The 15,716-nt window shown below is 46.7% G+C and overlaps 1 protein-coding gene across 5 annotated transcripts in view; it reads right to left on the bottom strand.

Annotated features, from left to right (window-relative positions):
- Window positions 1–4,361: 4,361 nt before the first annotated feature.
- SLC39A14 (solute carrier family 39 member 14) overlaps window positions 4,362–15,716 on the bottom strand; it is a 51,456-nt gene continuing 40,101 nt past the window's right edge. For 3 of the 5 annotated variants that reach the window (XM_086416188.1, XM_086416190.1, XM_086416189.1), the window contains exons 4-9: window positions 14,794–14,963; window positions 12,722–12,844; window positions 11,804–11,992; window positions 11,446–11,653; window positions 10,185–10,369; window positions 4,362–7,490 (exon numbers count right to left, since the gene is read on the bottom strand). In XM_086416188.1, the coding sequence (XP_086272314.1) occupies window positions 7,344–7,490; window positions 10,185–10,369; window positions 11,446–11,653; window positions 11,804–11,992; window positions 12,722–12,844; window positions 14,794–14,963 (1,022 nt within the window). In that variant the 3' untranslated portion in view covers window positions 4,362–7,343. The remainder of the gene's footprint in view (window positions 7,491–10,184; window positions 10,370–11,445; window positions 11,654–11,803; window positions 11,993–12,721; window positions 12,845–14,793; window positions 14,964–15,716) is intronic. The other 2 variants (XM_086416191.1, XM_086416192.1) reach the window with 1 other exon arrangement.

The raw sequence follows: 15,716 nt of genomic DNA, 5'->3' as shown, positions 1-15,716 counted from the left end.
GTGATGTCCATGTGTAGAGTCTTCTTTGTGTTGTTGGAAGAGGGTGTTTGCTATGACCAGTGCATTTTCTTGGCAAAACTCTATTAGTCTTTGCCCTGCTTCATTCCGTATTCCAAGGCCAAATTTGCCTGTTACTCCAGGTGTTTTTTGACTTCCTACTTTTGCATTCCAGTCCCCTATAATGAAAAGGACATCTTTTTTGGGTGTTAGTTCTAAAAGGTCTTGTAGGTCTTCATAGAACTGTTCAACTTCAGCTTCTTCAGCATTACTGGTTGGGCCATAGACTTGGATTACTGTGATATTGAATGGTTTGCCTTGGAAACAAACAGAGATCTTTCTGTCGTTTTTGAGATTGCATCCAAGTACCACATTACGGACTCTTTTGTTGACCATGATGGCTGCTCCATTTCTTCTAGGGGATTCCTGCCTGCAGTAGTAGATATAATGGTCATCTGAGTTAAATTCACCCATTCCAGTCCATTTCAGTTCGCTGATTCCTAGAATGTCGACATTCACTCTTGCCATCTCTTGTTTGACCACTTCCAATTTGCCTTGATTCATGGACCTGACATTCCAGGGTCCTATGAAATATTGCTCTTTACAGCATCGGACCTTGCTTCTGTCACCAGTCACATCCACAGCTGGGTATTCTTTTTGCTTTGGCTCCATCCCTTCATTCTTTCTGGAGTTATTTCTCCACTGATCTCCAGTAGCATATTGGGTGCCTACTGACCTGGGGAGTTCCTCTTTCAGTATCCTATCATTTTGCCTTTTCATACTGTTCATGGGGTTCTCAAGGCAAGAATACTGAAGTGGTTTGCCATTTCCTTCTCCAGTGGACCACATTCTGTCAGATCTCTCTGCCATACCCACCCCACGGGCATGGCTTAGTTTCACTGAGTTAGACAATCCATGGTCCTAATCCATGTGATTAGGACCTAATCCATGTGATTGACTAATCTAATCCATGTGATTAGATTGACTAATTTTCTGTGAGTATGGTTTCAGTGTGTCTCCCCTCTGATGCCCTCTTGCAACACCTACCATCTTACTTGGGTTTCTCTTACCTTGGGTGTGGGGTATCTCTTCACGGCTGCTCCAGCAAAGCACAGCCGCTGCTCCTTACCTTGGACAAGGGGTATCTCCTCACCGCCGCCCTTCCTGACCTTCAACGTGGGATAGCTCCTCTAGGCCCTCCCGCACCCGCGCAGCCACCGCTTCCTGGACGTGGGGTTGGTCCTCCCGGCCGCTGCCCCTGGCCTCGGGCGTAGGGTAGCTCCTCCCGACCGCCGCCCCTGGCCTCGGGTGCCCGGGCGTGGGGTAGCTCCTCCCGGCCACCGCCCCTGACCTCATTCGCGGGGTATCTCCTCTCAGCTGCCGCCCCTGACCTCGGACGCCCGGTAGCTCCTCTCAGCCGCCGCCCCTGACCTCGGACGCCCGGTAGCTCCTCTCAGCCGCCACCCCTGACCTCGGAGTTATCTGGCCAAGAATTACACCTTCCACCAAAAATGTCCCAAATGGCTTAGCTGATAAACAGTATTACTAAGAGATGGCCAAGATCGAAGTTTTAACCTTCTTAGTGACCTGTTTGCTTTGCTCGGCTTTATCCTAGGTTGTTGCTTCTTCACTAAGCTGTGTCTGACTCTTTTTCGACCCCGGGGACTGTAGCCCACCAGGCTCCTCTGTCCATGGGATTTCCCAGGCAAGAATACTGGAGTGAGTTGCCATTTCCTTCTCCAGGGGATCTTCCTGACCCAGGGATCAAATCCCTGTCTCCTGCATTGGCAGGTGGATTCTTTACCACTCACTGAGCCACCACAGAAGCCCACTCTATTCTATACTGGCCACAAGTTCACCTCTCTCAAACTTCTGTTTCTAAAGAAGGACCAGGAAACAAGGAATTAGCAAAACCAACACCAAAGACAGTAAAAACACAACAGGAACTGCTGCCAGTGGATAAGGAGGCCTTCCATCAACACAAAGCTGGCAGGCATTCCATCTGATCTTTTCATTCTTACTGTGTGGCAGGTGCTGGAATCACAGAGAGAAACCAGGTAGAGCCTCTACCCAAGGAAGCTGGTGTATAAAGAATAAGAGACTACAATGCAAGTCCAGTAACTGATAAACACAGGGAGGCATTAATCCCACCTGGGCGGGTGATCCAGAGGTGGCACAGGCCGAGGATGGAGTGAGTATCATTTTGAATAACTGCATCAGATGCTAGTCCAATACAGCTACTTAATGCGATTTAAAATTCCAATAGAAGCCACTTAATATATTATTCTTGAGTTAGAAAAAGGAAGGACTGAGAAACAGGCATTTGGGAATTTCTATGTAGTAATAAGACAGCATCAATTCTTTTTTTCCCTCCAAGTCTTTATTCAATGTTACAATATTGTTTCTGTTTTATGTTTTGGTTTTTTGGCCACCAGGCATGTGGAATCTTAGCTGCCAGATCAGGGATTGAACCTGCAACCCCTGCATTGAAAGGCAAAGTCTTAACCACTGGACCACCAGGGAAGTTGCTAGCATCAGTTCTTTTACCCTACTGTTCATTTTTGTTGTTGAAGATAAATAACAGACACCTGCTCTTTTGAATAAATGGAGAAAGAGCAGATTTAGAATTTTAAATCTCCTGACAGAACTTTTCCCTGTGAGACATTCAGGAGACATGGTTTGAATGAACCAAGTATATTCTTCTGCTTCATTGACTACACTAAAGCCTTTGAGTGGATCACCACAAACTGGAAAATTCTTAGAGATGGAAATACCAGACCACCTTACCTGCCTCCTGCGAAACCTGTATGCAGATTAAGAAGCAACAGTTAGAATGGACATGGAATGAAGGTCTGGTTCCAAATTGGGAAAGGGGTATGTCAAGACTCTATATTGTCACCCTGCTTATTTAACTTATATGCAGAGTACATCATGCGAAATGCTGGGCTGGATGAAACACAAGTTGCAAGATTGCCGGGAGAAATATCAATAACCTCAGATACGCAGACACCACCACCCTTATGGCAGAAAGCAAAGAGGAACTAAAAAGCCTCTTGATGAAGGTGAAAGAGAATGAAAAAGCTGGCTTAAAACTCAACATTCAAAAAACTAAGATCATGGCATCCAGCCCCATCACTTCATGGCAAATAGATGAGGAAACAATGGAAACAGTGACAGACTTTATTTTCTTGGACTCCAAAATCACTCCAGATGGTGACTGCAGCCTTTGAAATTAAAAAACACTTGCTCCTTGGAAGAAAAGCTATGACAAACATAGACAGCATATTAAAAAGCAGAAACATTACTTTGTCGGCAAAGGTCCATATAGTCAAAGCTATGGTTTTTCCAGTAGTCACATATGGATGTGAGAGTTGGACTATAAAGAGAGCTGAGCGCTGAAGAATTGATGCTTTTGAACTGTGGTGTTAGAGAAGACTCTTGAGAGTCCCTTGAACTTGAAGGAGATCAAACCAGTCAATCCCAAAGGAAATCAACCCTGAATCTTCATTTGAAGGACTGATGCTGAAGCTGAAACTCTAATACTTTGGCCACCTGATTTGAAGAACTGAGTCATTAGAAAAGACCCTGATGTTGGGAAAGACAGAAGGTAGGAGAAGGGGATGATAGAAGATGAGATGGTAGGATGGCATGACTGACTCAATGGACATGAGTTTGAGCAAGCTCCAGGAGATAGTGAAGGACAGGAAACCCTGGAATGCTGCAGTCCATGGAGTCGCAAAGAGTCGGACACAACTGAGTGACTGAACGACAAATATTCTCCAAGTTTTAAATCATGGATTTGTACGAGTGAAACAGTATGACAGAAAGTTCTTTTTAGGAGACACCGTCCATCACTGATAAAGTCATGGGCTCCACTGAAAGATAAGTTAATAATTTTAAAGTGAGCATGTTACACTATCTGAGGTTCCTTCTAAAGTGCAAGTGAAAGTCGCTCACTTATGTCTGACTCTTTGCAAACCCATGGACTTTACAGTCCATGGAATTCTCCAGGCCAGAATACTGGAGTGGGTAGCCTTTCCCTTCTCCAGGGGATCTTCCCAACCCAGGGATCGAACCTAGGTCTCCAGCATTGCAGGCGGATTCTTTACCAGCTGAGCCACAAGGGAAGTCCAAGAATACTGGAGTGGGTAGCCTATCCCTTTGCCAGCGGATCTTCCTGACCCAGGAATCAAACCGGGGTCTCCTGCATTGCAGGCAGAATCTTTAGCAACTAAAACCCCTCTCCAAATATAAGGTGGACCAGTAAAAGGAAGCTTTATGTTAGTGAGACATCATCGCCACCTTGTGTTCAACAGTTTTCGTTACACCTACCTTACTGCAAAAGATGACACAGGATTCAACAGTTACAGAATATAGCTTTATTTATAGAATCTTACAAATAAAAACATTTACAGTCCACATAACTTAAGTTTATTTTATTTTCTAATTTATCTTCATAACACCTGAGTCATTTAAAAAAATACTGTGATGGAATTACAGAACTGTAAAATAAAATATGAACAATAAAAACTAACCTCTCTCTTTTGCAAAAATCAGACAACCTTTTGTTTCTTTTTAAGCAGATTTCCAACATATTGCTATATCCATATTACCATGTGGAAGAGGATTTACTAAAAACAAGTCTTAGGATACCATAAAAGAGAAGCTTTCTTTTTAAAACCCAAGGTGAAGGACCAGTGAAAGGGAGACCTAAGTTGACACTAGACACGAAAACCCTTGGAGGCAAGGACAGAAGACCTGCAAGCCAGGGGGAGGGTGAGAAGCAGCAGAACCCCTCCTCTGGAGTCACGGCTCCTGCGCGTTACACATACTTTCCTGGTTATCCTTAGAGAAAGGGAGAGAGGCTGAAGATGCTAATGCCAGCCGTGAAATAAGTCCTCAGAACTTGCTACTCCTCAGACTACTAATGTGTACAAATGCTTGAAACAGCAAACCCAACACCAGAAAGAAACTGCCACATTTTCGATTCATGAGGCAAATCTGTTGCCAATAGCAACAGGTAATCCGTTGCACAATTTCAGTGTCTCTACCCTTCCTAAGCTCCAATTGGGACTGGCCTCTGGACCAATTACAGTTTGAAAAAAACTCCCCTTTGAAGCAGGTGTCTGTGAAAGGAAAGTCAGTTCTTAATATGGATGTGCACGAGAAGGGAAAACACCCTACCGCTCACGTTTTATTTTTTTAATTTGCTCAAGGTTACATTTTTGGGCTCTTCTCCTAAAACTAGAAACCCACTAACACTTAGGATTCTACTCCACAGATACCAGTGTCTGTAAGGAAGGACAGATCTACAGGGAATGCTAAAATTATCAAGTTAATACATCAATGTAAATTAAGGGAAGCAAAATCGTCTAAGGTCCTAAGATTTGAGTGTTATTTCCTGCTAGCTCCTGAAAGCAATCTGAGAAAAATGAAACAGAAGAGACAAAGATTCATTTCAAAACAGTTAACAGTGACAATAATAACGACGGTATAAAAAGTTAGATTCCAACATTCAAATTGGTTCTTTGGTAAAAACTGGACCGTAATCCTACCAGGAAGTCTGTCCTGACAGTTCATCTAGAATCTTGAGAACTGAGTTTTCCTCCTCCTTCCGCCCATTCTCAAATCTATCCAAGTCAACAGGCAAGATGAGAAAAATTTGTAAAGCATCACCAGCGGTTTTCCTGCTCATGTTCAAGAACAGTCCCGGTTTGAGGGATGTTTCCCAAAGGAAAAAAAAAAGAAAAAAACCCAGAGTCGATGCTTTCAATTACTGTAGAGTGGAAAAATTTTCCTGTCAGAACGGAAATGTGCTCGGATGGTGGCGACGGACCAGTGCTGGTCAGCCACGCGCACAGGTCGTCTGCAAGCACAGCCCCTGGGCTGCGACCACGGGCACCACTGAGGAAGGCTTCTGGAGAGGTCGGCTCCCCAGAGTGGCTGAGGAATCTCACGTTATCAATATGATAATAATACAGCAATTCACCTAGTGAACCTGGAGACGAGCTCCCCTCACAGCCGGAGCTCTGCGGAGAGGGCTCCACAGGGCAAGCAGGGGACCTACGGTCTCCCACACACATACACACACATGAATCTATCAATTCATTTTCTGAAGAGTTATTAGCATAATTCATGTTCAGTTCCATACAGGATTCGCCCTTTCTGGTGTGGGGTGAGGGCGGAAGGGGGACCCAGCTGGTTGCCGGGAGCTCCTGGGTCCCCTATTCTGTGAACACCAAGGATGCGCCCCTCCCAGCTCAGAGTTCTATCATGTGTACTGTTACTTGTGGCATTAGTAAGTCCTAAATGCTGCCTGCACTGACTGCACCTCCGATTACCCTTGTCAAGAAGACCCCAAGCGGCACTCCAGTTCTGAAAGTCAGTTTGTCACTTGGCAGCACGAGTTGTTGTCCAGGGAGGTGAATTTGTGCGGTCTCCCCTCCAACACGGGTGTTGTCACTGTGCTTAGAGTGTGCTGCCAGGGAGGCGGTGGAAGTGTCTCTCAGGGGATGGGGGTGGGGGCTGAGGGGTGGGAATTGCAGCAAAACCATTGGATTTCTCAGAGGTCTCTCTTCTCTGCCTCCCGTGTCCTCCAGTGTTCATCTGAAAGGAGGGGAAGTTCAGGCAACACAAACTACTTGCTGTTCACCTGGACAACCACCAAACACCAGGTGCAGAACCAATTTTGGCCCAGGGTCCCAGTGGGAATAAGTGACCATCCTGACAAGACACCCTCCCCTCGTCCACACACAATGACCCTTGCCTCTCCTCCAGCCCTGCTCATCTGTTTCCAGCTTTGACTTCTCTTTGACAGAACAGGCGACTGAACAGACTTTGAAAATATTAGAGGGTTTCTGTCCTTTGTACTTCTGCTGTAAAAAAAACAGGCAAATTCACTTAAAAATGGGTCACCTTGAGGCCCAGGAAACACACTGAGATTTTAAGAGCCCCAAATTGTAGATTCACCTCCTAGTATTTCTCACCAAGCTGTGAGCCCTGGCTCTCTTTCTGTGCCACCTGGCCAAGGATTCAGAATGTCTCAGTGCTGGTTGGGAGAGAAAGTGGCCAAGGTAACCAGAGGGGAAAGTTAGGCTTGTCTTTTGAGCTGCGTTGAGAAGAGGAAAGGGACAGAGGCACTACCGAGAGGCTGGTTACCAGGGCAGCTTATTCCTTGGATAGAGCATTTTTAAAACCAGCTGACAGTTGAATGTAGGAATAGAGTCTGTGTCACAGTTTTTAATAGAACTGCCTCTTCCGAACCGCTTCCTGGATGAGGTGTCCTTGGGCCAGGGGTCGGGCAGCCCAGGGCTGGACTGCCAACCCTGCCGGCTCCTGGCGGGGCCCTATCCGATCTGGATATGTCCCGAGTACATGGTGAGGACTAGCATGATGCCAAAACCAGTCAAGAGGCCCAGGTTCTGGATGACAAAGGGGATCAAGGCACTGCCCTTGCGTTCATCCTCTTGGCTCACCTCGTTCATCTCAGGGAACTGTGAAAGAAAAGGAGAGAACACAAGAGCTGCAGTTCCTTTCTTCTTGCAGCTCCTTCAAGTGCAGGACAATTCAGTCATATACACTATCAAATAATCATTACAATGTTTATTATTATTATATTTTTATGTGAAAATAACACATCATCAGTGTAATGATTATTGATATACTATTAATGATGTACTTGGAGAAGGCAATGGCAACCCACTCCATTACTCTTGCCTGGAAAATCCCATGGATGGAGGAGCCTAGTAGGCTGCAGTCCATGGGGTCGCTAGGAGTTGGATGCAACTGAGCAGCTTCCCTTTCACTTTTTACTTCCATGCATTGGAGAAGGAAATGGCAACCCACTCCAGTGTTCTTGCCTGGAGAACCCAAGGGACGGGGAGCCTGGTGGGCTGCCGTCTATGGGGTCACACGGAGTCGGACACGACTGAAGCGACTTAGCAGTAGCAGCAGCAATGATATAGTATTAATTAATACTAATTAATATACTATTTATTAATAATATACTATTATTAATAATAGCTATTATATATAATATTTAATCAAGATGCATGCATGCATGCTCAGTTACTCAGTCATGTCTGACTCTGTGATCTCGTGGACTGTGACCCGCCATGTCCATAGGATTCTCCAGGCAAGAATACTGGAGTGGGTTGCCATTTCCTTCTCCAGGGGATCTTCCAGACCCAGGGATTGAACCCACGTCTCCTGCATTGACAGGCAGATTCTTTTACTGCTAAGCCACCAGGATATATAAAAAAATAGGATTGGTTTACAAAGAAAATCAACAGCAGTAACTTCTAGAACTTAAACATTATCACCTTTCTCCAAGGTGGTTGCCACTGCTTTACAACTATTGAGCTGAAACAAAGTACTATACATATATGTAACCCTGGATATGTTTAGAGGCTGGTTAAAAATAACCACTCTAATAAAACTGCCACTTGTTTGGGAAACTGAGCAACTGTGTAAGGGGCCAGAAAATGGAGCTAAGTATTGCAGTGACTCAAGGTCTCCTGCAGCTGGCTAGCAAGGCATGCATGCCCAGTCACGTTCGACTCTCTGTGACCCCATGCACTGTAGCTCTACAGGCTCTTTTATTCATGGGATTTCCGAGGCAAGAATACTGGAGTGGGTTGCCATTTCCTTCTCCAGAGGATCTTCCTGACCCAAGGACTGAACAAAAAATATCCTAACCCATTGGCTGAGGATGGACTGTGGTGGTCAGTACTCTCATCATCTCATGAAAAATACTACTTTTTAGGACTTCCCTGGTAGTCTAATGGTTAAGAATCTGCCTCTCAGTGCAGGGGACATGGGTTCCACCCCTGGTAGGGGAAGATCCCACATGCCTTGGAGCAACTAAGCCTGTGCTTCACAATTAATGAGCCCGTGAACATTAGAGCCTGTGCTCCACAACAAGTGAAGCAATGAGAAGCCAGGAATTGCAAGAAGAGCAGCCTCGGCTCGCCACAACGAGAGAAGCCTGCATGTAGCAATGAAGACCCAGAGCAGCCAAAAACAAACAAATGATTTTTTAAAAATAATACTTTCCAAGGATACAGAAAATAATGCAATCAAACACGCCAAAGAACATGTCATGCCCTTAAGGAAAGAAATCAACTGCGTTAGAGAAAAAGATGCAACAAATCAGGTATTAAACTAGCAAACTCAAACAAACGTCAGTGCGCACAGTACAATGTACCCTTTCAGACACTGCTAATAACGTAAAGGAAGGTTAAGCAATGTTAAACTGTTAAATAATGTAATTTGGCAATACATATTAAAACCTCAAACTAATGCAGCCTTTCTGAGCCAGTGATTCTTGTTCTGGATCGAGTACATTCTCCCACCAAATACCAGCAGTGGAGATGATGCCTTGACGTGGAAGTGCGGCACTCTAACCACTGGACTGACAGGGAATTCCCTGAAAAGGATGCCTTTAAAGAATATGCAGCATGAAAAATGTCTAGGATGTATTAAGTGAAAAAAGAAACTAGGATACAGAAATGCATATTCAGTGTGATTAGTTGTTTAAAAACAAACACGATGCATTGTGAAGAAACAAGAAATAAACCCAAGTGGTGGTGTTCTGAGAGAGAATAATTATGGGTTATTTTCTTTCCTTCCTTCCCTTCCTGCCTCCTTCTTTCTATTTATCTATGAATATCTAAAAGATACTTAGGTAAGGACCCTGGAGTTGAGATAGATCATTTTCTTCAGTGACATATGCCCAAGGAACATAGGCTTTTCATCCTTTAAAAATCTAATATCCCTTTAAAAAAAGCATTGTATACTTTAAATAGGTAAATGGTGTGTTATACAAATTTGGGCTTCCCACATGGCCGAGTGGTAGAGAATCCACCTGGCAATGCAGGAGACATACGAGATCTGGGTTTGATCCCTGGGTTGGGAAGATCCCCTGGAGGAGGGCATGGCAACCCACTCCAGTATTCTTACCTAGAAAATCCCATGGACAGAGGAGCCTGGCAGGCTACTAGTCCATAGGGTCGCAAAGAGTTGGACACAACTGAAGCGACAGCATGTGCACACACATGAACTGATTTGTTGATAAAGTTGTTATTAAAAACAAAGTAACTAATGTACCTTAGCTGTCATCCCACTCAATGAACTTAATAACCTGATCCAGTTTTGCCTACAAGGCATTAAAACTACAGAAGACTTACCATATCAGCCAGTGAAATATACAAGAACATTCCTCCAGCCAGTGCAAAGATCCAGTTGGCAGAGAAGTGGCTGCCGGCTAAGATGCCGAAGCCCAGGCCCACGTAACAGCAGCAGGCAGAGAGGAAGTTGAAGAAGAGAGCCTGCTGGAGACTCATGCCGGCGTTGAGCAGGATAACAAAGTCTCCTACAGCGGGGAGGATGAGAAGGGAGGGTGTGGACAGAAGAGTCATATTAGGTTGTGGGACACACAACTTGATGAGGACAGACTGCCTAAGTGTCGGATGGAGGCTGGGTGAAAATCCTGACAGCCCAGACTAGAGCTCATAATGACAGACTAAGGCCCCCTTGACCTCCACACCAAGGATGCTTGCAAGCTTGCATCTATGAGGCTGGCCATGTGCGTCCAGCCTAGAGGCTGAACACAATGCATAGGATTTTCAAAAGAGAAAACCACCTAGCCATGGCCTCATTTCTCTTTTGATTGATGGTGAAATAGAAGGAGCTTCCTTCCTCAAAACTGTAATGCATGGTGTTTATAGGAAACAAAATCGAGATGGAGAGATGTTAAGTCATTTGCCCAAATTCACAAGCCAATAAATGGCAAAGCTGGGATATGACCTTGAATATCTGAGCCTCAAAAAAGTCTAGGCTTTTTACACTCTCCTTCTGATAAAACCAAGGACTTTCCAACTGGCTCATCTCTTTCTTCTACCCACCAGACCTCAAACATGCAGCTCAGCCTTTGTAAGATTAATAGGATGTAAGAGATAACCAATACTAAAAATTTAAGTCTAATGAATGGCATGCCATAAGTCCTTTTCATGATTTTTTTCCTCCATGTTTCTCACGATGAATCAACGAGCTAGGTACCACTATTAATCCCAGTGTAGAAGTGAGGAAACTGAGCCACAGGTTATGGGACTAAAGGGAAACAAACATGCTGGTAAAAACTCCATAATTTCCACTGATCGATTTTCCGGGTTTTTTGGCCATATTGTGTGACACGAAGCACCTTGGTTCCCTGACCAGGGATCAAACCTGTGCCCCGCACAGTGGAAGTGCAGAGTCTTAATCACTGGACCTCCAAGTGTCCTTATCCAATGATCGGTTTTCAGTGACTGATTCGGCTGTTGAGAATCAGTGGTTTGATTTCACACAGCACAGAGAATGTGTTCACTGAACATGGTCTGTGTTCTGAAGGGCTGTGGGGAGGCAGCACAATGGACCAGGCTGGGGTGGGGGCAGTGCCCGGGCCCCTACCAAGCTCATGTGGGAACTCCTCACACAGGATGGCCACTGAGGTGCTGATTCCCTGGAAGACGGACACAGTGAAGGAGGCGCCGATAGCCAGGCCGTCGATGAAGTTGTGGAGGCCGTCGCTCAGGGTGATCATCCAGGCCAGCGTGCCGATGTCTGAGTAGCGTACGCCTTTCAGCCAATGGCAGGCGCTCTGGGAAGCCTGCAGGTCCTGCCGGGAAGCCCGACCCCAAGGCCCCCAGGTCAAAGGGTGGACGACAGACCTTCAGGGCAGGTCCGAGTCATCAAGGCTGTTACCGTGGAACCCCTTCCCACCTCCCAGTCCCCACTTGAATCTCCCAGTGGAGGACAGCCCGCTGACCTGGACGGACAGGGAGCCCACGATGACCTTCTCGTCCACCACGGGGGTCTTCCCGTCCAGCTCCCCGCTGCAGTGCTGAGGAATCATATGATCCAGATCCCCATTCTGCAGCTTCTCTGTCACCCCCTCTTCCTGGTCCTTCTGGGAGGGGAGCGTCTCAGAGGTATAATGGCTGTGTCCGTGATGATGCTAGAGGCACCGTGCAGAGGGGGGCAAACCAGAGCAACGCTCACCAAAACCATCCACCCAGCAAGTGCCACGAGCACCGGGAGAACCTCACTCCCACTGTCTGGGAAACCATGAGCAGGCAATGGAGAGACAGAAGCCGAGGGCAAGGCAATGGAGAAAGCTGAAAGGGGCGGGGTGGGGCGTGCAGCTGGCATAGGATGTATCTCAGAGCAGTGACCGAGGGGCCAGTGCTTATTCCTGTCAGGAGGCACAGCACAGGTGCTTAAGAGAGGCTCCTCGCAATGGCTGATTATATCCCATTCAGCAACTGTTTAGGGGAAAACTAGGAGCCAGGCACCAAAGGCAACTTCTGGGACCTACATCACAAAAACCGGTCTCATTTCCTTGCGGACATATTTCATATACAGTGCCCTTCCTACATCTCCTCAAGGGCTGAAAATCTGTTAAGGAAATAATCTAGAATAAGATAAAGAGGGCAAGTTACTGCCTGGGAGGAGGCACACAGGCCAGATCTGGTATCTGGTTTCTGGTTCGCCCTTGCCCCCTGCTTGTCCCCTTTCTGAAGTGACGTGGGTTTATCTACTCAGGAAGTTTGTGGGTTTGAATCCATGGTGGGAGGATCCAGCTAAGCTCACTGGATCAGCACTGAGGTTAACAGCACACCTGGGACAGATTTCTGAGACGATGCTCTCCTGGGAGGCACTTCCTTTACCAACAATTAGGGCTCACCTCGTTTTTCTGTTTAAGGAGCATCTTCAAGATCTTCTCTGTGAAAAAGAAGAGATAAAAGCCCCCGAACACCACTGCAGACTTGGAGACGTAATAGTCTTCCATGGGGTTGAAACCGAAAGCCTGTGGACCCAGGAAAACAAAATGAGTTGAACTTCACTGGTCCCCTCTCCTCTCTTTCACCACCTCCTTGACTCCAAGAAAGGAAGAGACTGGGACAAGCCTGCCATCTACTTCATCTTTTTCCAGCAAAATCTAACCCTTGATGTTTTCCTCATGTCATGCCACCAGATCTGCTGGGTTCTCTCTAGCTGATTTTCTGACATCAGAAAAAAGACATCAGATCGTCTTTCGAATTTTACTTTCAGGAAGAACAGCCTCGGACAAGGATGCAGAACTTTTAACAACAACCCTGTCTTTATTTCCTCCTGGTGCTTTGTAATAAGGGCAGACTCTGCCGGCAAATTCCGTATTTAAGGAGGAGACACTTGTGTTTATTTTTGTCATTATCTAGTCTCCCTGGATGACCTGCATGTAAACACACAGGGAGATGGCGTAATTAAACTTTCTAAAATGGGAAATCCTTTCCCTGATGGAACCTTAAGAATTGCAGCATCTTTCTGACCGCAGACCTCCCAGTGACCACAAAGCCAAGGGAGCAGACAGTATTACTGCATGTATCAATCTGGGGAAGTTTGTTTTGGGTTCTTGAAACTTCGCTTATTATGGTAGGAAAAAAAAAAAAAATCCTTGGGAAAGCAGACAGGAGTAGAAGTTAGGAGAACCATTCCCAGTGAAGCTCCTAACTTGTGTGCAGTGGCGGGGAACTTGAGAAAGTGTCTGCTGACCTGCTCCTCAGTTTTCTGATAGAAAACGGGCCTCAAGAGCAAACACCAGCCATCTCATGGATGGGCCCCAGATAAAAGTGGCCATCAGAACCAGGAACTCTGGGTTGCTTAAAAACTAAGTGTTTTTTTCTTTTCTGTTTTAAAGAGACAAAATGCAGTCTCTAATCCAGTGTAGTTTTCTAAGAGACATTAAAGGTCAAGTTCTAGAATAGAAATGACTCATTCAGGCCAACTTTCCAAGACAGTCAAACCATCTTAAGGGAAAGTGGAGTGGACAGAGGCAACTAACAGTTCTCCACTAAAAGAACCAGGACATGAGCTCTTGTGTAGGCCGGGTTCTGCATCTGTTAAAAAGGTCAAACAGTCCTTGTTTCCTACACATCACAGAAGTGATCTGAGGATCAACTCAAGAAACACAAAACCACAGCGTGGAAAACGAAGTGCTACAAAGCGCAGGGCATCATCTTTCTGCTTCACCTCTGGCTGGTCCGGGCCTGTCAGACCACCCACAGTGAAGCACCTCATGGTTGCTTCCTGCATCAGCGGGTCTACAAGGAGACCACACAGCATCAGAAACTCCTTCTGGGCCCTGCTAAACCTTACAAACACAGTGCTCCTCCTCTGCCATGGAGGGTGTCCTGGTTAGCCCAGGTGAAGGGGCAATGGGGCCGTCAACATGTGTGAGGCCAGACTGTTGGGTTCAGCTTACTTTCTGATACAAAAGACAGAGGGTCTTTAGAAGTTTATGCCCTACTGAGGAGAACCATTCTTTTTCACTGAGACCTATTGATTCCGGTTTTGGAAATCCTTTGATTTCCAAAGCTCTAAACTGGGGGCCATTATGTGACCTAACTACACTATCTCTCTTCACCTGGTAGGTAGCGAGCACCAGGTGATTTATGAACATGAACTCATAGAACCCTCATGACCTCATCCTGAGGTCCAGCCTATTATTTTTCCCCTTTTCTGCATGGGGAAACTGCAGCACAGAGGGGTTAGGTGACTTGCCCTAGTGCACAAGGGGAGCTGGGATCTGTACCAGCTCACAAACCTACTCCCTGCTCAAACTGCCTCTCCCTGTTCGTGTCTGTGTCCCGTCTTCACTTTCCAAAAGGAGAGATCTCCTCGCTACACCATCCGTGGAGATGGGGGGTGGTCCTCCCACTGCACCCCGCAGTCCCCCAGGAGGTGGCGTGCTCTCGAGAGGGCCCTGGCTCGTCATACCTCAGGGATGAGCTGGAAGAGGGCGTTGGAGTAGAGGGTTCCAATCGCCAGAGCTATGAAGTAGAGCAGGAGCCTCTTGTAAAAAGTCTTCTTCATGAAGGGCACAACGCTGGCCCCCAGGAGGGAGCAGAGGGAGATGACGGTCACGCAGAGGAGACCGTACCCCCAAACTGCCATGGAGAGGGGGAGCCAGGCCCACCCGGGACAGAGACGAGGGCCAATGCCCCAGGGTATGGCAGCCACCATTGAGGGAAGGCAGGTTGGGGGGAGGGAGTGGTCAGGAGGGGTTTGGTTGACAGATATTAACAAAGGAGACAAAGGAGAAGAATCAGAGAGAGACAAGCAGGGAGGGAGAGAGAAACAGAACATTTGTTAGTGATTCAAGTCCGATGAAATTTTCTTCAATCAAGTTCAGGAGAAATGGGGGAGGAGCTTGAGGTGGTCTTGGAACGCTGCTTCTCTCCTGCCCTGCTGCCTGGTGGCCGAGTCCCACCTGCCTGCTGCTGTGCCTGGCAGGGCAGTTTCAGTCTTAGCCGAAGTGTCCCCAGGCCAGGCCAGAGGCTGCCTGGCGGACTTTGGACTCGAGGGCTGTCCGGGAGAGGAAACGAGAGCCCGGGAAGAGACCGTTGTGCTGCACATACACGTTTGCACATCCAACCCACGCTGCAGGCACATGGACACTCCTCGCACCTGCTCAGCACTGCACAGGACACAACCAGGTCAGAAGTGCAGGACAGAAAGGATAAACAAACAAGGCCCGATGCCCGCAGAATTCACTCTCTCAACAGCCCGGGTTTTCTTGCCATTTTTTCCCTCTATGTTTTTTGTTTGTTTTTTCTTTTGGCTGCATAGCTTGTAGGATGTTAGTTCCCCAACAGGGGACTGAACCCAGGCCACAGCAGTGAAAGCCTGGAGCCCTAACC

Source organism: Bos grunniens, chromosome 8 (genome assembly GCF_055505025.1).
Source record: "Bos grunniens cultivar Pamir isolate PY7600 chromosome 8, Bosgru_T2T1.0, whole genome shotgun sequence".
Classification (NCBI taxonomy): Eukaryota; Metazoa; Chordata; class Mammalia; order Artiodactyla; family Bovidae; genus Bos; species Bos grunniens.
The sequence above is the reverse complement of the archived record's forward strand: the minus strand, read 5'-3'. Positions and strand labels throughout refer to the sequence as shown.